The 21731-nt window shown below is 44.2% G+C and overlaps 1 protein-coding gene across 8 annotated transcripts in view; it reads right to left on the reverse strand.

The window, feature by feature from the left end:
* Positions 1 to 15119: 15119 nt before the first annotated feature.
* TPX2 (TPX2 microtubule nucleation factor) overlaps positions 15120 to 21731 on the reverse strand; it is a 64084-nt gene continuing 57472 nt past the window's right edge. For 5 of the 8 annotated variants that reach the window (XM_055266297.2, XM_063633723.1, XM_063633721.1 and 2 more), the window contains 3 exons: positions 19376 to 19487; positions 18340 to 18527; positions 15120 to 15955 (listed from right to left, as the gene is read on the reverse strand). In XM_055266297.2, coding sequence (XP_055122272.2) covers positions 15845 to 15955; positions 18340 to 18527; positions 19376 to 19487 — 411 coding nt within the window. In that variant the 3' untranslated portion in view covers positions 15120 to 15844. The remainder of the gene's footprint in view (positions 15956 to 18339; positions 18528 to 19375; positions 19488 to 21731) is intronic. The other 3 variants (XM_063633725.1, XM_055266298.2, XM_063633724.1) reach the window with 1 other exon arrangement.

Genomic DNA, 21731 nt, shown 5'->3' on the forward strand with positions numbered 1-21731 from the left:
CTAGACTGGGGTTTGTGGGGTTACCTCCCTATGCTGGACCTTGCTGGCATCTCCTTGTTATTATTGTGGTTATCAATACCAGTCATTTATTGAGTGCCCACCAAGGGCCAGGCCAGACTATGCCAAAGATCCAGCTCCCTGGATCCTCAGAAGGGACTGTAGGGGCCAATGTTACACCATTTTAAAGGTGTGGAAACTGATGCTCGCAGAGGGAAGTGACTTGTCCCCACAGTCACTCAGCTAGTGAATGGCTTCAAACTACCCACATTCAAATCCAGAGCCACCTCCCAATGAGACCAAAATCCAGACTGGGACAACTTCAGGGGCATTAGTGCTACTTTTGTTATAATTATTATTCCCAAATAATTACTCTTATTGAACTCTTTCTAAAATGGACCAGGCCCTGGGGTAAGCAGCTTCATGAGTATCCTTCCTTCAATTCTTACAACTCCCTACCATGCAGTGATTAGGGGATGTGTCAATGAAGCGCTGCGACCAGTAACTGTGAGCTTGGAACAATGTCTTTACCTGTTTCCTTATCCGTAAGGAGAGCACCTGCCTCCCAGGAGGTAGACAAAGCATCACAACAGTGAGTGTGAGCATAGCGAGTGCTGTATAAATGTCAGCTCTTTCATCCCCATTTCACAGATGTGACAGGAAAACTGAGTCACAGGGCAAAGTCATAGAGTTGGGATTGGACCCATCTAACTCAAGGCTCTGCTCGTAACTGCTCTGCCCCATTGCCTCCCTCTCACAGCATGGCTGGGAGCATTTAGCCAGTACACATGTAAAGAGTGCCCAATGGCACAGTACCTACAGCACTGTGGGGGCCCAATAATATCGTGGACACCCCAGGTAGAGGGTTCATCTAGTCCCGCCAGCTCCCCTGCAGTGCCTCCCACTGGGATGAGAGTCTGGCCTGGTTCCGAATCTACGGGATTGCCTGCTCCAGCCAGCTGCTCCCTGGGAGTCCCCAAGCTTCTCAGCACTCCCTTGGAGGCACAGGGGTGGGGCACGGGGAAACTTCCTCCACCCACCTAGGGGCTGCCAGAGCCCCTGCCCACCCTTAAGAAGGGGCTTCCCCGCCCTGCACCAGCTGTGCAGACACCCTCTTTGCCTCTACAGGGGCAGGACAGGAAGTGGGGCAATGCCAAGACCAATTAAACCCGCCAGGGGAATTAAGGTCAGCAGGATGCAATTATGCCTGTTGGATTTAACAAGGCCAGAGGGAAGGTTTCTCCAGCCAGAGTTCACGGCTCCTTAGGCCTCTTGCCCTGTGTAGCTCTGCCTTCCAGGAGCCTAGGCTTCCAGGCTCACCTAGCTCTGGAAGAATGTATTGGGGGTGAAGGGGTTAACTTCACCCAGGCACTGCTTCCTTGGCTCTGGAGAGGAAATCAGTCCAGCCAAGAGGCTTTAAAAGGACCTGTTCGGAGAAGTCATGCCCAGTCTGACCCTCTCCCTGCTCAGCTGTGATGGAAAATCCAAAGAGTTGAGCAACAACCTTTCTGACTCCAAAGAGAGCAGCCAACTCCCCTCACAGCCTTCCCTCTGCTCCTGTTTGAGAGCCACTCAAGGCTGCATTAGCATGTTGTTTTCTCTTGCCCTCTCCCACCTTGGACCCCTGAGCCCAGGGCCTTGGCAGGACCTCTCAGGCCTCTGGAAAAGCCCTAGGTAAGGTTGCTGTCCTTACAGCAGACCTTGTCCTTCCAGCCAAGCTAGTAAGCAGAGGTCTGTGGGCATTCTGTGTGCAAATCGGACATAGGTTTCTCTGAAAACACAATTGACACACTGTTCCATCCCACAGTTGTAGAATTTTATTGCTAAGATTAATTACTGGGGGCTCTACTGTAACAAGGACTAAACTGGTCACTTTCAGGACACAGAGATGAAATTGGGGGAGAGCTATAGAATTACTGCTTATTACATTTTAGGTGAAAAAAGACTATAAAAATCAACCATGCCTGTAATCCTAGCACGTTAAGAGACTGAGGCCGGAGGGTCACTTGAGTCCAGGAGTTCACGACCAGCCTGGGCAACATAGTGAGACCCCATCTCTGCAAAAAAATTTAAAAATTCGCCAGGCATGGCGGTGCACACCTGTGGTCCCAGCTACTCAGGAGGCTGAGATAGAAGGATTGCTTGACACCAGGAGGTTGAGGCTGCAGTGAGCCATGACTGTGTCACTGCACTATTGCTTGGGTGACAGGGTGAGACCCTGTCTCAATAAATAAATTAATTAAATAAAAATCAGCCATGGAGTGGGATCCTTTTTGTTCAAAATATTTACAAAGATGATGTCTGGAGGGATATAAATGGACATATTTACAGGCATAGAAATAGAGATTATTTTTATTCTTTATTCATCTAGATTTTCCAATTTTTTTGGAAATGACTTGTAACTCTTAATCAGATCAATAAGTAATTCCAAATATATCAACGTGGACACAGATTTCTTCAGAGAGAAAATGGTAAGAGCTATAAAACACCATGAAAGGACTTCTTGGCTCAGGGCCTCAGAGAACTCGCAATTCAGCTACTGCAGGGCTTTCTCAGTAACTAAACCCCAGAGTTGGTTTAAAATGAAGCCTCCTGGCTGGGCGAAGTGGCTCACGCCTGTAATCTCAGCACTTTGGGAGGACAAGGCAGGCGGATCACTTGAGGTCAGGAGTTCAAGATCAGCCTGGCCAACATGATGAAACACCATCTCTACTAAAAATATAAAAATTAGCCAGGCATGGTGGTGAGCACCTGTAATCCCAGCTACTTGGGAGGCTGAGGCATGAAAATCGCTTGAACCCAGGAAGCAGAGGTTGCAGTGAGCCAAGATTATGCCACTGCACTCCAGCCTGGGCAATAGAGCAAGACTAAGTCTCAAAAATAAAAATAAAATAAAAAATAAAATGAAGCCTCCTTGGAATGAGGCCCCAGAAATAAACCAGCATTTCAGGTGATTTTTCATGCACATCCAAGTTCAAGAACGCCAAGTCAGAGAGCCAGCCCTCTAGAAAGCATCCTGAGAGCCTTGGAAGAGGGAACAGCTTTGAGGCACTGTCCTGACCATCACCCTGGTGCAGTCAGTGGAGAGCTTCCAGGATTCATATCCCTATAACCCGGGGCCACACTTCTCAACCCTGATGCACACTGAAAACATCTGGAGAGTTTCTACAACTCTTCAAGTCTGAGCCCCTCCTCAGCTCAGACCAATTAAATCAGAACATTTGGGGTGGGGCCCAGAATGTTGGTATTTTTAAAAATCTCTCCAAAAGATTCTGATGTGTGGCAGGGTGAAGAGCCACTGCTCTGAGGCTTTCCTAGGACAGGAACTTCATTTTCTCTTTTGTATGTTTCTTTTTTTTTTGAGCCGGAGTCTTGCTCTTTCACCCAGGATGGAGTACAGTGGCGCAATCTCTGCTCACTGCAACCTCCACCTCCTGGATTCAAGTGATTCTTCTGCCTCAGCCTCCTGAGTAGCTGGGATTACAGTTGTACACTACCGTGCTCAGCTAATTTTTTGCATTTTTAGTAGAAACAAGGTTTCACCATTTTGATCAGGCTGCTCTCGAACTCCTGACCTCAAGCAATCCACCCGCCTTGACCTCCCTATAATCTCAAAGTGCGGGGATTATAGGCGTGAGCCACCGCGCCCAGCCAGAAACTTCAATTTCTGTTTCCCTTGAATGCCCTCCATCATAAGGTAGGAAAAAGTAGCACACACAGCAGGTATTCTTTCTGACTGGTGTTGCCTAGGTACCCCATCCCAATATCTGAGACCCTTGGAGTCCAGATGCCAGTGCAAAACAGATGCAGACTACATCACATTCAATTTCATATCCCAAGTACCTAGTACAATACGTGGTGCTGTTGTGGTTAGTAGTAATAGCCACTAACATTCATTGTGTATTTACAATGTGTCAGACAGAGATATTAACTCTTTTAATCTTCAGAGCAACCTTATGAGGTAGATACTATAATCACTCCCATTTCCAAAAGGAAACAGAGGCACAGAGGAGTTTCAGAGGTAGTAAATGGCAGGCTGGAATTTAAACCCAAACTCTCTTGCTCCAGAGCCCTCACATTTAATTACTACTCCGTACCACAAAGCAATGCCCACTGAAAAATAAATTCACGAGTGAAGAATCAGTTTGGTTGCCCTAGGGCCTGACATTCAGTAGGTGCTCTGTAAATGTTGAAGAATAAATGCACCTACTTGGTAGGACCCTGGAACAATGGGAAACCAAGAGTAGCCCCTCCTTCATTCCTCCTCTCCCATCCCAGCCCAACTTCTGCAGCATAAACAGCAAAGCCAAAAATAGTGATCTAATGACGTGAGACGAACAAGGTCATCTGAAAATGCCCACAGCCACTGGACACCTCCCTATAGGATCAAGTAGCAGGAGGGTACCCCAGGCTGGTGCAGCTGTTCCAAGAACAGGAAACGTCCCGGGAGCAGACTTGGAAGCACCATCACATAAAGGCAGAGGCAGTGGGGGGAAACCACAGACATACCAAAGAGTAGAAGCAAGACCAAGTGTGGAGCATAGACCCAGAAGATAAGAGTAGTTCGACTTTATCTGCACTAGAAGTCACTCCCATCACCCAATCCCAGGAAATGGCTCGAGAAGCAGAGAATGCATGTTCTGTCCTCTTGCACAGGACAGCTTCCCAGCCTGCCATTGCGCTATTTATAAAACTTCAGGTCTGTTTGCTAAACTGGGCTACCATAAGAACCAGGGGGTGCATGGTAAGTTCTGAGCAGCTGCTGGGGGAAGAAGACCCTGCCTGAGATGGTGAGGGGCCTCCAAACAAAGGATGAGGGGTGGGCTAGGCAAGGCACCTCCTGGCTGCAATCCACTTGGCACGGTGACCACCTTGGCTATCATTCAGGCCTGCTGAGGCTTGTGACTTAACTGATTGGCAGCTGCCACATCCCTGACAGGATCCAGCATGGTCCGAGATGCCCGCTGTGCTGACAGAGTGAAAGGAGGAGAGGACCTGCCTCCCAGTGTCTGAGAAGCTTAGCTGGAGGTTCCCACAGCAAGGTCAAGAGTTCAGTGAGGGCTCCAGCTCAAATCCAGAAAAAGCCAGGCCTTATCCTCCTGGAGCTGGCTCTGGTCAAGGGATGCAAGTTGCTGCAGTAGAAAGGACACCGGAGGGCAGATGGACCTGGGTCCAAATTCTGACCCTGCCATTTATTAGCAGCATGACTTTGGATGAGTCACTTAAACTCTGAGCCTCGGTTTCCTCATCTGTCATATGACTTGTTGGAAGAACATATGGAAAAGCATTCTTCCCTCTGTCTTCATTCTGGGAATGGAGTCTTGGCTAAGGAGATAAACATCCACTCCACAAGCTCAGCAGCTCTCCCGTGTCTAACTCAGTCAGACTGTACAAAGGTGACCCCCCAAGGGGCTGTGGAAGGGAGGAAGATGTTCTCACCCTGAGATAGGCTCTTGACTGGCTGGGCACTAAGGTCACAGAAGAGAGTGGCTGCCGGCTCCTTGGCCCATAGGTACCTGCGTTAGGAGACCTGTTGTCTGTCAGGATTTGCAGGTCCCTCTCCTGGCACAGTGGTCCTCACACTTAGGCATGCATCACTGTCCCCTGGAGTGCTTGTTAAAATATACATTGCTGGGCCCCACCCTCAGCGTGCCTGACTCAGTAGGTCTAGGGTGGGAATAAAGAATTTGCATTTCTAGTCCCTGATGATGCTGCTGCTGCTGGGCCGCAGACCACACTCTGAGGACCACTGTCTTAGAGAATAAAAGTCCCACAGGCCAAGATGCTCAGGCCTCTGAGTAGCTCACAAGAGTAGTGTTGTGGTGTATGTGGGGAAACACAGAACACTGAGACCCAGTCATCAGTACAGCAAATGTTCCAAGGATAGAGAGATGCACAAAAAGTGAAGCTCTGGTCTGGCACGGTGGCTCACGCCTGTAATCCCAGCACTTTGGGAGCTCGAGACCAGCCTGGCCGACATGGTGAAACCCTGTCTCTACTAAAAATACAAAAAAAATTAGCCAGGCACGGTGGCAGGCGCCTGTAATCCCAGCTACTTGGGAAGCTGAGGCAGGGGAATTGCTTGAACCCAAGAGATGGAGGTTGCAGTGAGCCAAGATGATACCACTGCACTCCAGCCTGGGCGACAGAGCGAGACTGTATCTCAAAAAAAAAAAAAAAAAAAAAAGTGAAGCGATTTCATGAAGGGGAGGCGCATTGGCAACCCCTCCCAGCTCCTGAGTGACTGTGTGGTCTGTGTTGCTTCCCCCATTCGTTTTCTAATGCTGCAGTAACAAACTACCAAGAGAGAAAAAAGCTCTCTTGCTTGAACAAACTCCCGTGAACCTCCTCCCCTGCAGAGATGTCTCCCTGCTTCTTTTGGCCAGCTGTTAACTAGAAGCTGCTGACCCTATCCTGTCAGGTTGTTAGCTGTGGGTAAATAGCAAAGGCTTCCGGCAATCCCTGGTGACACAGCCACTGACAACACTGAATATGTGACTCAAGCATGGCCACACTGAGTCACACTGGCTAGCTGGGTGGGTAACAGTCACCATTGCTGCCCAGAGGGCCTTTGGGGCATGTTAAAGCGGGAGAGAAATTCCCCTCCACTGTGCTGGAGGAAGGGTCCTTTCTAGCAAGATCATTCTAACTTCTATGAGGAGACTGAGACCCAGAGGATATAAACATGTTCAAAGTCACAAAGCAAGAGCAGCTCTCCCAGTTCCCAATCTAGGGTTTATTCCATGAAATAATTCTGTATTTCTCTTGAATCCTGTGCCAATTATCCAAAAATAACCCAGGTCTCCTTGACCATGAACATGTAAAAACTGAATCGCAATGGAGAGAAACAGAAAAAGAACAAGGTGAAGTCTGTTTTATGGTGACATCCTTAAACTGCCTCCAACAATAGAAAGACCACTTCCAAAATAATCTCAATCTTGGGGGGAAAATCATATCTTGGATGGGAAGGACTTCTTTGTGGCAGTCTGCAAGAATTCACTGAACATTCTGTGCAGTCTTTAACCAGTTCCAAGGTCAAGAAAAACATCAGAAAATATGTGTGCGTGTCAAGGGACAGCATTATTCGGGGATTAGTCCCCTGGAGTGATCTGGGCTAGATTTCCGTTTCCAGAACAGCCCTTGGAAAGTCCTCAACAAGACAGAACACTGGTCTCCAACATACTTCGTTGAAGTCCACATGGAAACCCAGGGACAGGAGAGCTTGCTCTCTTGTAGGGATTAAACAACTGGCTATAGAAGACATATAAATACAAAAGTAGGGCTGGTTTGGCTTTTAAAAATGCCTAGAAAAAAATCTAAAAATATTTAAGCTGAAAGGAGCCTTACTAATTGTTCCAGCTCAATCTTATTTGACGGATGTGGAAATTGAAGCCCCCAAAAGAGGAGTAACTTGTTAAAGGTTACCCATCATTTCACTAACCAGAGTGAGATTATAATCCCACTCTTCTTCCCAAAAGACACATCACAGCCCCAGGTAGAGTCTTTGTTTTGTTTTGTTTTGTTTTTCTAGACGGAGTCTTGCTCTGTCGCCCAGGCTGGAGTGCAGTGGCATGATCTCGGCTCACTGCAACCTCTGCCTCCCAGGTTCAAGCGATTCTCCTGCCGCAGCCTCCTGAGTAGCTGGGATTACAGGCGCCTGTCACCACGCTTGGCTAATTTTTGTATTTTAAGTAGAGACGGGGTTTCACCATGTTGGTCAGGCTGGTCTCAAACTCCTGACTTTGTGATCCACCTGCCTCGGCCTCCCAAAGTGCTGGGATTACAGGCGTGAGCCACCGCACCCAACCTCCCAGTAGAGTTAAGAAAGACCAAGAGCTTTCTCCTTTCAAATCTGATCTAAAGTAGAGACAACAAATCTAATTGAAAATGTGGCATCCCAAGACTTTAAAGAACATAACTAGAATTATCTCCAGAAAGGCTTTGCTAAATGCCAATGAACCTCGTTTCTGGACATGGGTGTCAATAACGCTGACATCATATCAGCCAAAAAGAGCTTTCCATTCAGCAAATGTGCAAGCCAGGATAATGTCATTAACTATGCTTTTGGGAAGGGCTTCTATTCACTTTCAAGCTTATATTTTAATTACAAACATAGACTGGTAAGTGGTTTGAGAACTACCATTTAAAGTTTAGAGACAGCAGACACCAGGACTCCACAATGGCATCAGTCATACCAGTGAAGAAGAAACTCATTCATGGATGTCATATTAGGGGAGCTGCCAAGCTGGATACTGATTTTACCACCAAAGGCATTGTTGAAGCGTTTCAAAGAGGTTACCACAGATACTATTAAATACAACAAGCATGACAACATGAAAAAAGGGAGTGTCACCAGGGTTTCCATGGTGCTGGCAGCTTACATGCCTTTTGGCCACTGCCTTTCTTATAAGGAGCTCAAACATAAGAACCACTGAAGAGGGGCCAGTATGGAGAGCACACTCCGCACTCCTGACCATGACCTCCTTGGCCTAGAACCCCTCCATGAGGAATGTAATCATTGCTGAATCCTTTTATCCAAATGAAAATAAACCTCCAAATAAAAGATGACTAGTAAACAATAATAATAAAGTTTTGAGACAAACATGATCTGTTAGGGGGAAGCAAATACAGACAATTCTGTCCTATAAATAGAGCTAAGAAAAATCCTTTGCAAAATAAGCACTTTCAATGTGGAGAAGCAAACTCAGAACAATGGAATAGCATCCTGCTGTTAAAATTGGTATTTACAAAGTATGCAATAATATAGGAAAAATGAGTTACTATTATGCTAAATGAAAAATAATACTGGCTGGGCGCAGTGGCTCACACCTGTAATCCCAGCACTTTGGGAGGCCGAGGCGGGTGGATCACAATGTCAGGAGTTCAAGACCAGCCTGACCAACATGGTAAAACCTCGTCTGCACTAAAAATACAAAAATTAGCCAGGCGTAGTGGCGCATGCCTATAATCTCAGCTATTCAGGAGGCTGAGGCAGGAGAATTGTTTGAACCCGGAAGGCAGAGGTTGCAGTGAGCTGAGATCACACCACTGCACTCCAGCCTAGGCAACAGAGGGAGACTCCGTCTCAAAAAAAAAAAAAAAAAAAGAAAGAAAAAGAATACCACATATATACACATACATGTATATATATATACATACACATAGAGAGAGAGAGAGAAAAGCTCTACTATGTATAAAACCAAAGTTTTACACAAGAAAAAAAAAAAATCACTCATCTGTGTCACAGAGTATCCCCGAGTATGGTGATAGAGGTCCATCAGTGCAAGGCTACAGCCTTCTCCTCTCTCTTTACCACTAAGCAAGCTTAAATAAGGCTGCCCCAGACTGCTTTTCACATTACGAGTTATGACCACTGACTAGTATCTTGACCCACTGGAAATTTCTCCCACCCTTGCTCCTGAAAGAAGACCTGAGACCATCAGTGCCCAAACAAGCTGGGCAATAGCACTTGGATGCAACTCTTCACGCATTCACACACCTGCAATGTTCTGGGACACCAGTCCCATGCTATGTGGGTCTCTTCAGATCTGACAGCCCAGGTTTCTATTTCCTCTCTGACCAATGCTTTAAAAAAAAAAAAAAAAAAAAAGGTGGCGGAAGGGCATTTGATGCCATCAGACCAGGTTTAGTCTGTTGAAATCATTCTTTCATGATAAAACCTAGTACTTGCTTAAGCCTTTCCCCTGACCCTCCTGGTCTGAGTGAAATGTCAGCATTTGTGAAGCTGTTTTAGGAAGCTGATACTTTCAGCACATAAGAGCCATGGTTTGGCCTGAGCCCAGACTCTTATTCATTTACAAGGAGAATAGCAAAAATCGTCAAACATTTCCAATGTCAGCAACCTTTACTATAGCATTAGAAAATAGAGTAGGTGTGCAAGAAGACAGGGAAACAAGTAAAAAGCATGTTTTTGTCCCCAGGCTTTTTTGTAGCAACTACACTGGCTTCAGCTGGATAACAAATTGTCCTGGAATTCTTGGCTTTGGAGCAAACATGTCAGCTCCCTGGTTACGCCTTCGTCATTGCCCAAAGTACCACGCACTTTAACCTTCCTGCTCTTTCCATAGGCCTGGGTTTGTCCCGTATCCAGGAAACTTTATATGTTGTCTAAACTGAGCATCCCAGCAGGCTACAAGGCAGATGGCAGCTCAGGATTCAGAATGTTGACCAATTCCTACCTGGATCCACACCACCAAGCTGTAACTCAGCCTGCCTGTGCAGAAATAGGAGCCCAGCCACGTGGCTAACAGCTTTTTTAACTGCTACTCTCAGCAATGAGGAACTTCCCCAGCAGACAAGATTCAGTAAGATGGCCTTCATCGAGAGAACTGAAAAGGAAGCAATATCAAGATTGATCCAACAGGATATACAGGTTCAACCAAACACTCAAGACAATACGCAAGCACCCAAAGCTCAATTAAGCAAGGAGGAGATGAGGACTAGGTGCTGCTGTCTTGCCCTCTAGTCCTTGGGACCTCAGGTCACAAACCCAGGACATCATGCAGAGGTCTGCCTCCATGTCACTAGATTGTCATAAGAGTCTTCATACTTGTCAGGAAGGAAGCCAGCGCATGCCTGAGGTAGCACCTGAACTACATCTTTTAAATGCACAACACGTATGAAAAAACCAAGGTACAGAGTGTAAAGTATGATGCTATTTGTGTAAGAAAATAAGAGGAGGAGGGTAGGTAGGAGTATGTATAGGAAGAAACCATCTCTGCAAGGGAACTTAAGAAACTGGCAGCACTATCTCTGGGGAGGGGAGCTGAGCAGTTGAGAGGAAAAGGTAGGAGGAAGACTTTATGTTTGTATCTTTTCAATTCAGAACTATGTGAATGTATAACCTTTTAAAGAACAAATTAAAATTTTTAAAAATACATAATGATACTATCTTATTTCTTTAAAAAAAAATGCTCTATGTGTGTGCTCAGAGAAAACATCCTGGAAGAATCCTATTGTGAACCATGGGTTACACTGGGACATGAGAGTAGGGGAAGGAAGGAGACTTTCATGTTTTATTTCATACAGTTAGTAGCATTTTACCTGTTTCCAAAAGGCAGTACTACTTTTGCAAATTTTACTTTAAAAAAAAAAAGAAAAAAACCTTTACAAACTGCAACCTCACTTTCAAAAACAATCCCTAAACTCCCACAAGCACTCTGTCTCACATTACTGAATCACATCCCATCTTGTGTTACGATTATTCGTGTCCAGGTCTCATCTCTGTTAAATGCTGGAGCAACTGCAACTTTGGTCTGTCTACCATGCTGGCTCCACTTCCCAGGAACAAGACTCTAGAAAAAAGACCTGGTAAGGAATAAAACAATCAAAATGGTAACCAAGCAATTACACAGGACAAAACAATCAACCAAAGTTAAGAGTGAGCAGTAATCTTATACATATATTAATTAGTGCAAGAATATCGCCAGGCGTGGCAGCTCACGCCTGTAATCCCAGCACTTTGGGAGGCTGAGGCAGGCAGATCACCTGAGGTTGGGAGTTCAAGACCAGCCTGACCAACATGGAGAAACTCCCTCTCTACTAAAAATACAAAATTAGCCAGGTGCATGCCTGTAATCCCAGCTACTCGGGAGGCTGAGGCAGAATTGCTCGAACCCGCAAGGCAGAGGTTGCGGTGAGCTGAGATCACGCCACTGCACTCCAGCCTGGGTGACAAGAGCAAAACTCCGTTTCAAAAAAAAAAAAAAGAATATCAGCAATAGGAAATCACGGCCAAGTTAAAAATGCACTGAAAACAAAGCATGCTTCCCAGAATTGCAGGAATTCTGACAATCTGCATGTGTGCATGTGCTAGGAGCTTTGCAAAATAGCCAAGCAAAGGCCAGGCGTGGTGGCTCACACCTGTAATCCCAGCACTTTGGGAGGCTGAGGTGGGCAGGTCCCTTGAGGTCAGGAGCTCGAGACCAGCCTGGACAAAATGGCGAAATCCTGTCTCTACTAAAAATACAAAAATTAGCTGGGTGTGGTGGCATGTGCCTGTAATCCTAGCTACACCAGAGGCTGAGGCAGGAGAATCGCTTGAACCTGGGAGGCAGAGGTTGCAGTGAGCCAAGATAGTGCCACTGCACTCCAGCCTGGGTGACAGAGCGAGATCTTCCAAAAAAAAAAAAAAAAAAAAAAAAAAGGCAAGCAAAAAGTAGCAGCTAAATTCTTAAAATTCAGTAAATTCTTATCTCAGGACATGTTCTTTAGGAAAATTCCTGAGTGACCTGAGTGTGGAAAGATGATGCTCCTATTAGCACATGGCCTGAAGGGATGAATAAAATAATTTTTCTGTAAAACGCAAGCAGAAAGTTTGAGTTTCTGGGAAAAATGGGAGAGTGTGCTAGAAAAATGAAGGTGACGTGAGGTGGTCCAGAAAAAGAGGGCTCAGTACTAGGCAAGAGACCATGTGGTGGAGGAAAAGATTGCCCCTGGGAAACTGAGAAATTTTGGGAAGCAAGAGGCACTGAATGTTGATATCTCAATGTTAAGCTACTTTCTCTAAAGTAATGTAACTCCTCTTTGTGGCCTCTAACAGACTGTCACTTATTACCACTGACATGAGTTTACACAGGGGATTATACAGAATGGAGCAAATGGGGCAGAAGGATCCCTCACATCCATAATTCTCAGTAACACTCCCAAAACCCTCAATCTGAGGGCCAGATTTATTCCCCTGCCTGAAACAACAACGAACAAAACCAGACAAGGTATATGAAAAAATGATTTCAGATGGAAATACATGAATGATAGTGATAGAGGAGAAATGCTGATACCAGCAGAGAGAAAATCTACATAGGACAGACACAGAGATCAAGAGATAAGCAGAAGTGGAAAAAAACAAGAGGTAACCAGAAAAAAAATGAATGCTGCTGTGAACCCACAAGAAATAAAAGGACTAGGGTAGAACTGGATTTCTCACAGTACAAGGGAAGGACCCTGTCTCTGTTTGGGGCTGACACCTGGGTGCCCTCTATAAGAAAGGTGCCCACCTTTCTTTCACTCTCCAAATCCAATCTGTTAGGAAGTCTTGTTAGTTACAACTTTAAACCACATTCAGAAACCAACCACTTCTCCTCTCTGCCACTGCAACCACCCTAATACAAGTCACTGTCAGCTCTCACCTGGACAACAGCCGAGAACCTCCTCACCTTCCCAATTACAATTTCACATGCCCCCGACTCCCAACCCATCTACTCACATAGCAGTCAGCACATCTGTCACCTTACACAAGAGCTTAAATTATTTGCTTACTGTCTATCTCTCCTACTAAAATGTGAGCTCCATGAAGCAAGGTCTTTTTTTCTGTTCATTGCCGTATTCCCAGAGACAAGAACAGTGCTAAGGTATACAGTCATCCCTCAATATCCGCGGAGAATTGGTTCCAGGACACCCCTTCATTCTCCACTCTTCACGCATCAGTTTATGGGGGTTCAGGAGGACCAGGATCTGCAAATCATACTGTCAGAAACACCATCTTGCTTTGTCAATTAATGCTGGGACTACAATGACTTGTATATAAGAGATTCATAAATGCTCATTGAATAAAAAAATGAATATAAAATAAGTTTCAGGTCATATATGGTACCTAGGACTAGCCTGGGCAGAACCCAGATGCTTTTTTATCTCCTAGCACACGCAATGAATGATAGAGTTGATACTCAAAAATGATGTGAATTCTAAAAGGAAATATATTGTTTAACATGGACCTAAGCCAATTCTGTGCCAGCCACAATAAACAGAGATGGCTATGGCAATTCTTATCTTCAAGGAACTTACATATCTGTATCTCTATTAATTTGTGAACAAGTTCATGTAACTCAGATATAGTATAACTGCTCTACTCGAGATGTACACAAGAAACATTTAGGAGCCACAGCCGGGTGCGGTGGCTCATGCCTATAATCCCAGCACTTTAGGAGGCCGAGGCAGGAGGATCACGAGGTCAGGAGATCGAGACCATCCTGGCTAACAGAGTGAAACCCCGTCTCTACTAAAAACACAAAAAATTAGCCGGGTGTGGTCGCGGGCGCCTGTAGTCCCAGCTACTCGGGAGGCTGAGGCAAGAGAATGGCGTGAACCTGAGAGGCGGAGCTTGCAGTGAGCCAAGATCACGCCACTGCACTCCAGCCTGGGCGACAGAGCGAAACTCTGTCTCAAAAAAAAAGAAACATTTGGGAGTCACAAAGAAGGAAGTGACCATCTTTGCCTGAGGAGGTCAGAGGTCAAGGAAAGATTTCTAAAAAAGATTTAACTTTGGCTGGGCGCCGTGGCTCACACCTGTAATCCCAGCACTTTGGGAGGCCAAGGCGGGTGGATCACTTGAGGTCAGGAGTTGGAGATCAGCCTGGCCAACATGGTGAAACCCCGTCTCTACTAAAAATAGAAAAATTAGCCGAGCATGGTGGCACGCACCTGTAATCCCAGCTACTTGGGAGGCTGAGGCAAAATCGTTTGAACCCGGGAGGCGGGAGGCTGCAGTGAGCAGAGATCGTGCCACTGCTCTCCAGCCTAGGTGACAGAGCGAGACTCCATCTCAAAAAAAAAAATTTAACTTGAGCTGAGTCTTTAGGGAAGAAGGTAGTCTGTGCGAAGGCATAACATACATGATTAAGTGGTTACTGAGAGACAGTTAACAGAACATGGAGATATTCTGACATAAGACAGAAAAAAATTACAAAGTACTTTCCTGGGCCAGGCGTGGTGGCTCACGCCTGTAATCCCAGCACTTTGAGAGGCTGAGGTGGGTGGATCACGAGGTCAGGAGATAGAGACCACCCTGGCTAACACGGTGAAACCCTGTCTCTACTAAAAGTACAAAAAAAAAAAAAAAAAATTAGCCGGGAATGATGGCGGGGCGCCTGTAATCCCAGCTACTCGGGAGGCTGAGGCAGGAGAACGGCGTGAACCCAGGAGGCAGAGCTTGCAGTGAGCAGAGATTGCGCCACTGCACTCCAGCCTGGGTGACAGAGCGAGACTCCGTCTCAAAAAAAAAAAAAAAGTTCCTGGACCCACCTCTCAAACTACCCATTTCCCAAATAAGATGTGACCTCCAAAGGGGCTTAACAGATTTAAAAACATCAAATAACACAATCAGGGAGGGAAAGACAAAACGTATTTATTCCAGGCCAGGTCTTAAAATGCACACTGCACTGTTCCCTGTTGTTATCAGCACCAATAAGGAGAGAACGTGCCTTAACGGCAGCCCCACCCCAGAGCCTGCTGCGTGACTGCTGTGAGGCTCCCCATGAACCCATGCAGTCTTCTTCCTCACTGGTGCAGTTGGTGAGGTTTTCTACCCTCACAGCAAAGGGATCCTTAACTATAAATTCACTGTACGCAGAGAAGAGGACAGAATCTGATTTACTGATTGTTCCTCATTTAAACCATGACTTAATCTCTATCTTAGGATTTAACTATCTTTATTTTCTGGTTAAAATTTTAAAAAAAAAGTGGGGAGAGGGTGAGAGTGGTAGGGGGCAATAGCAATAGAGATTACACTGTGCTGACACAGAGACTAAATTCTAATCAGAGTGAAGACCCATATAAAAGGCCGGCTGATGGTTTAAAGGAAGTAACTACATGGAGTCTAATCCAGACATTCATAAGTTACATCTCATTATTAGCCTTAGTAATAATGTAAGAAAACAATTCTCAACAAAACTGGAGTCCACAGTTGTCAAGTATGCTTTCTCAGGCATGGGTAGGTAAAAGTCTGGAGAAATGGGTTCTCTCCATGCCCAATGACAAAGCAAGATGGTCCCAGGTTTGAGGTTAAGAGCAGGTCCCATTGCTGGGCGGTATCCGCAGCTCACAGCTGAGTTTAGCAGTGGAATCGAGTGGAGAATTTGGGAGATACGGGCACAGTCAGAGGCTGGTCACTTGACTTTATCTCCAGACCCTGGTACTTGCGTATTGGATTTGCCTTATGCACCTGCAAAGTAAGGAAAATAAAGTTAATAAAGTTACCAGTGAGAGGGATGTCAGAGAACTATGCTTATAATTGCTTTTATTTTTTTCTTTTTGAGAAAATGTTTGTAGAGTTTTACAGATCCCCGTCACTAGTTTCAGGTGTGGGGAGTGGGGCCTGGGGGGCAACACGGTATGATGGAAAAGTACATGTGCTTTGGAGCCCGAAAGGTTTCTATTCAGGTCTCTATTGGGTCCCCCAGCTTTCCTTTAGGCCACACAGTCTCCTCAAGTCCCTTAGCTTTCACTAAAGATGCCAGATCTATGTCCTGTGTGATTTACTAGGGTATAATAGGGCTGTACTCAAGTATAGCAGAGAAGTTACAAACTAAGAATTTCCTGGAGTACAGTCTTAAGTTTACTGACTATAATATTCACCAAAAGCCTGAATCCTGGGGAAAAAGCAAAAACAAAACACAACAACCATACCAGGAAGGGTGGCTAAAGAAGGCATGGTCCCATCCATCCTTTAGGGTAGTCTAAAATCAATCCTAAATCAAGCCAGATTAGTAGAGAGTTAACCAGCATTGACTGAATTGTGCTTTAGAATGGTGCCATCGGTTATGTTGAGAATTGCTGCAAGAAATAGTTCTATAATGGGGACAAACACAAGAGGCAGGTACCAAGTGCTAAAGAAAAATCAAAGTTGAAGCCAGGGAAAAAGGCTGATTGTATGAGTGTATATAGAGTGGGGATTATACTATTTTCTCATTCACTCAGCAAATGGTAGTTTAGATTTTGCCAAGAGGCTGGTCTCCTGAATAGTGTGTCCGTGGAACCCTCCTATGGGCATAATCACCTATGCCAATAGCTGTTTCAACTGCTAGTCTAGCATTTTATTTATTAAAATAGAGATGAGACTTTGCTATGTTGCCCACGCTTTTCTTGAACTCCTGGGCTTATGCAATCCTCCCACCTTGGCCTCCCAAAGTGTGAGGATTACAGGTGTGAGCTGCCACACCCAGCTGTAGTATAGCACTTTTAGACAAAACCTCAACAACTTACACATTTTTCTTTCTTTTTTTTTTTTTTTTTTTTTGAGACAGTCTCGCTCTGTCACCCCCAGGCTGGACTGCAGTGGCACAATCGGCTCACTGCAACCTGGGCCTCCCAGGTTCAAGCAATTCTCCTGCCTCAGCCTCCCGAGTAGCTGGGATTACAGGTGCATGCCACCACACCCGGCTAATTTTTGTATTTTTAGTAGAGACGGAGTTTCGCCATTTTGGCCAGGCTGGTCTCCAACTCCTGACCTCAAGTGATCCACCCACCTGGGCCTCCCAAAGTGCTGGGATTACAGGTGTGAGCCACCATTCCTGGCCTTCTTTCTTTTTAATTGACAGATAACACTGTATATTTTTATTGTGTACCGCTGATGTTTTAAAGTAGACATACATTACGGAATGGTTACTATGTGAGATAATGCATTTGTTAATTAGCAAGATGCTAATTAACATTGTAGTGTGAGCACATAACATCCACTTTCTTTACAGTTTTCAAGAATACAATATGTCATTAACTACAGTCACCTTGTTATATGATAGATCTCTTGAAATTTACTCCTCCCATCTAACTGTAACTAAGTAACCTTTTACCAACATCTCCCCATGACCCTTTTTTATTTATCATATGAAGTTCCACTAAAACTGTCTGCTTCCTCATTAACACAGTTAACACAACTTGCTGCCCTCCTAGCAGAGTGGTCCTTAATGTGGAGTTCAGGCTTCTTTTTGGATAACCAATATCTAAATAATTATGTTAGTGGAGGATTACCTGGAGCGACGAACACTATAACTCCAAGGAGTTTGAGCCAAGTATTAAAACAAAAATACAGTTGCCATTTAATTCCCATGTCCTTCCCTATGTATTCTTGTCTAATTACAAAACTCAGTGGTGCTTCTTAACCCCAGAGGAAATAATAAGTTACATAAATAAAATAAACAAATAAATAAAAAACAGTCCTAGGAAAGGCATCATGGTTATACCACATGTTGTCCTCCTTATGAAAACTTCTGGAAGAAATTCTGTCTAAAAATTCACTATCAAAGGGATAAATGTATTTTTTGAACAACTGTCTTATGTCTCATGAACACTGAGAGTTTTGTAACTGACAGGTTGGTTCCTAAAAAGGGCCAAAATTACAGCTGCTACTTAGATCACAATGTACACATCGTTAGCTTCATTCACAACTCAACTTCATCACCACCCTCCGTTTGTGCAATTCCCCCTTTCACTCGTTGTCTTTGGTACAGCCTTGTGGGCTACCTTAGATCCTGTCTGGTACAAGGTAAGGTACAGGTAAAATAAAACAGAGGCATGTCTGTGTTCATCAGTGCTCATGCTCCCAGTTACCAGTTCTCTCCGTAGCCTGGCCAGCTCCTCCTTTTTCTGCTCTTCCTCCCGTTGTCTGGCCTCCTCCAACTGCTGGGCTTTCTGGGCTTCTACCTCAGCCATTCTCTTCTCCAGCTCCTGCCGCTCTTTGGCTCTCTTCTCAGTAGCCAGCTGAAAAGGTTCCTGAACTAGAGAACCAGAAAGGCCCTCTAAGTACAGAAACAGAAAAAATATTGGTGCACAAGCAGGACTTGCATAAACCTACGCCCCCTGGAATGAGCAAGTGGCACAGACATGCACATTAACAGGAAGACTGTGCTCTAAACAAGCCCCATTGGGAGAAAGGTAGAGCAAACCACATACAAAAAGTTTTAGAATTTTAAGAGTTCAAAGGGCCCCTGGAAATCATCTAGTGTAATTGGGAAAAAAGCAAAGAGATAAAGTAGCTTGCACAAAACTATATAGTGATTGATTTTGAGGCAGACATAGGAGAAAGATCCCAATATTCTTTTTTTCCCTTTTTGGAAAGATTTTTTTTGAAAGAGATGGGGTCTTGCTATGTTGCCCATGCTAGTCTCAAATCCCTGGGCTCAAGTGATCCTCCTGCCTGGGCCTCCCAAAGTGCTGGGACTATAGGCATGAGCCACCACACCCGGTGGAGTCCCAGTATTCTAGCACATTGCCCAGTGTTTAAGGAATCAAATGTTTTATATCTAAAGTTTGCTTCAGAGTGAATTCCAGAAAGCCATACTGGCTCTCCCTCCCTCATTAACTTGTTTCTCTATGGATGGGGAAAACCTATCATTGTTGTTGAAATGCCAGCTGCTTCTGCCAAGGTTCATGTTAAATGAATCTGGCCCTAACACATCCTGCAACTCAACATAGCTGCTGGGTTCAATAAAGGCAAAAAACTGTGTCTAGGGGAAGAAAAGCTACCATCTGCTAAAGTCAAATGCTTCTAGTTGACACAGCATTGTACTGACACATTGAATTCCAGCATCCCACTGGGAAGTCTGACAATTCTGCCCCAATCCCATCAGAGTACATATGATACTACCAGCAACTGATTTCTTCTCTTTCTTGGGAACAAAGGGCTCCTGAGAGATGACGGTGTTTGGACGAGCCTTGAAGCAAGCTGCTTCTTTCTGCTGTCTCAGTTCTTCTTCCAGCTATTAAAGAGAAAGTCAGTCAGATGAGCAATGCCTCAACTTTCTATGACCACTACCTCAATAACTTAATACCTCAATAACTTAAGTTCTAATGTCTGAACTGTTTCATCAATAAAAATAGCAGATTTAATATAAACCCTAGTAAAAATCTCTCACACAAACTTTACAATGAACAGATCAGTCTGACAACATTTGAACTCACTGAGAACTAGAAAGTATTTTAAAGATACTTTTAAGATTCCCAAGTTTGCATTTTCGACATTAAAGTTTACGGTTTTTTTTTAGTTTATGTTCACATTTTTTTTTAATTATACTTTAAGTTTTAGGGTATATGTGCACAACGTGCAGGTTTGTTACATATGCATACATGTGCCATGTTGGTGTGCTAAAGTTTACTTTTAAATTTAAAAAAAAAAAGATTCCAAACACAAAGAAACAATAAATGTTTGAGATTATGGACACGCTAATTACCCTGATCAGATCATTACACATTATACGTATTGAAACATCACTATGTACCCCAAGAATATGTACAACTATTATTTGTCAATTAAAAAAACAAAGTTTTAAAGGTACTTTTAAGACCCATCTTAATATCACAAAAATAAACAACTAGATATTTTCTGCCTTCACACATGATTCATTAGGAACTATACAGTATCACCTATAAAGTATTCTTCCCACCTCCAAAAAAAAAAAAAATCTAACCAGAATTGAATCAAGCCTCCAGATCTTACTACTCATTTATAGGAAATACAAGCAACAGAGGAACATGTTAAACAACTGTGTGGGAACACAATCAGCAAAATCCAGATTGTGGAAAATCTACAGTACAAACAATCCAGTTTATTCAACAAATAAAATGCAAAGAGAGGAGCCTATAGATTGAAAGAAGATTCAGAGATTTAGCAAACAAAGGCACTATGTAGACCTATATATGGATATTGATTTTAACAATTCAACTGTTTAAAAAATTATGAGAAACGTGCAGATATTTGATTACTTTTAATCTTTTTAAGTGTGAGAATATTATTGTGGTTATAAGTCTTTATATTTTAAATATATACACTGAAGTATTTTTGGATGAAAAGGGATGTTACATAGAATTTGTTTCAAAGTAATCTTATATAGGTAGAAGTATCCTGCGTAAGATAAGTGGGTAGAAGTTGGGATGAAATAAGACTTTTCATGTTTTGATCACTATAGAACCAGGTGATGGGTTCATGAAAATTCATTATACTATTCACTGTACTTTTATATTTCTGAAAAGCTTTTTAAAACAATTGCTTTTGTTGTTGTTCTTTGCAGAAAATGCCCTACACAGACATTTTGTGTCTTGGTCATTGAGAAGGGGAAATTCACTATTTCCAAGACAACAGTCCTAAGGTTTCCTAGAGAACCACACCAACAGGGGACCAACGTTCAGTCATGTAAGCCATTACAACTCTCGGGCTTCAGGAGGGGTAATTCCTACAAACAAACAATAGCCCAGAGCTCCTTCTGGAAAGAATCCAAGATTAATGATGACATAAAAATCCCAATAAACTTAGAAATTCAGGGGAAATTTTTTCCAGCCACGCAGAATTAGAACCCAATTAAATCAGCAAATAACCAATTGTTTTAAATCACCTGTCATTTATAAAGAGCAAATAGCACATCATGCTGAGAAAACAGCATTGTATATTGATAATCTATTCTCCCATACTGTTTCTTACCAATGCATCAACAGAAAGGAATAAACACAATGAATGAGTCTAATAGATGGAACAGATAATATCTTAAAGAGACTCCCGACTCCAGAAAAGCCTGTTGGTTCCCACATTCCCCGGGTGATCACTTGGAGCAGGGGACATTCCCAGGTGATCACTTAGAGCAGGGGTCAGCAAACTCTGGCCTACAGGCCAAATCCAGCTTGCAACCTGTTTTAGGACAGCCCTTGAGCTAAGAATGATTTTTACATTTTTAAAGAGTTGATTGGGCACAGTAGCTCACGCTTGTAATCCCAGCACTTTGGGAGGCCAAGGCAGGCAGATCACTTGAGATCAGGAGTTTGAGACCAGCCTGGCCAACATGGCAAAACCCTGTCTCTACTAAAAATACAAAAATTAGCCAGGCGTGGTGGCGCGTGCCTGTAATCCCAGCTACTCGGGAGGCTGAGGTGGGAGAATCACTTGAACCTGCGAGACGGAGGTTGCAGTGAGCCGAGATCGCACTACTGCACTCCAGCCTGGGTGACAGAGCAAC

Source organism: Symphalangus syndactylus, chromosome 24 (assembly GCF_028878055.3).
Source record: "Symphalangus syndactylus isolate Jambi chromosome 24, NHGRI_mSymSyn1-v2.1_pri, whole genome shotgun sequence".
Classification (NCBI taxonomy): domain Eukaryota; kingdom Metazoa; phylum Chordata; class Mammalia; order Primates; family Hylobatidae; genus Symphalangus; species Symphalangus syndactylus.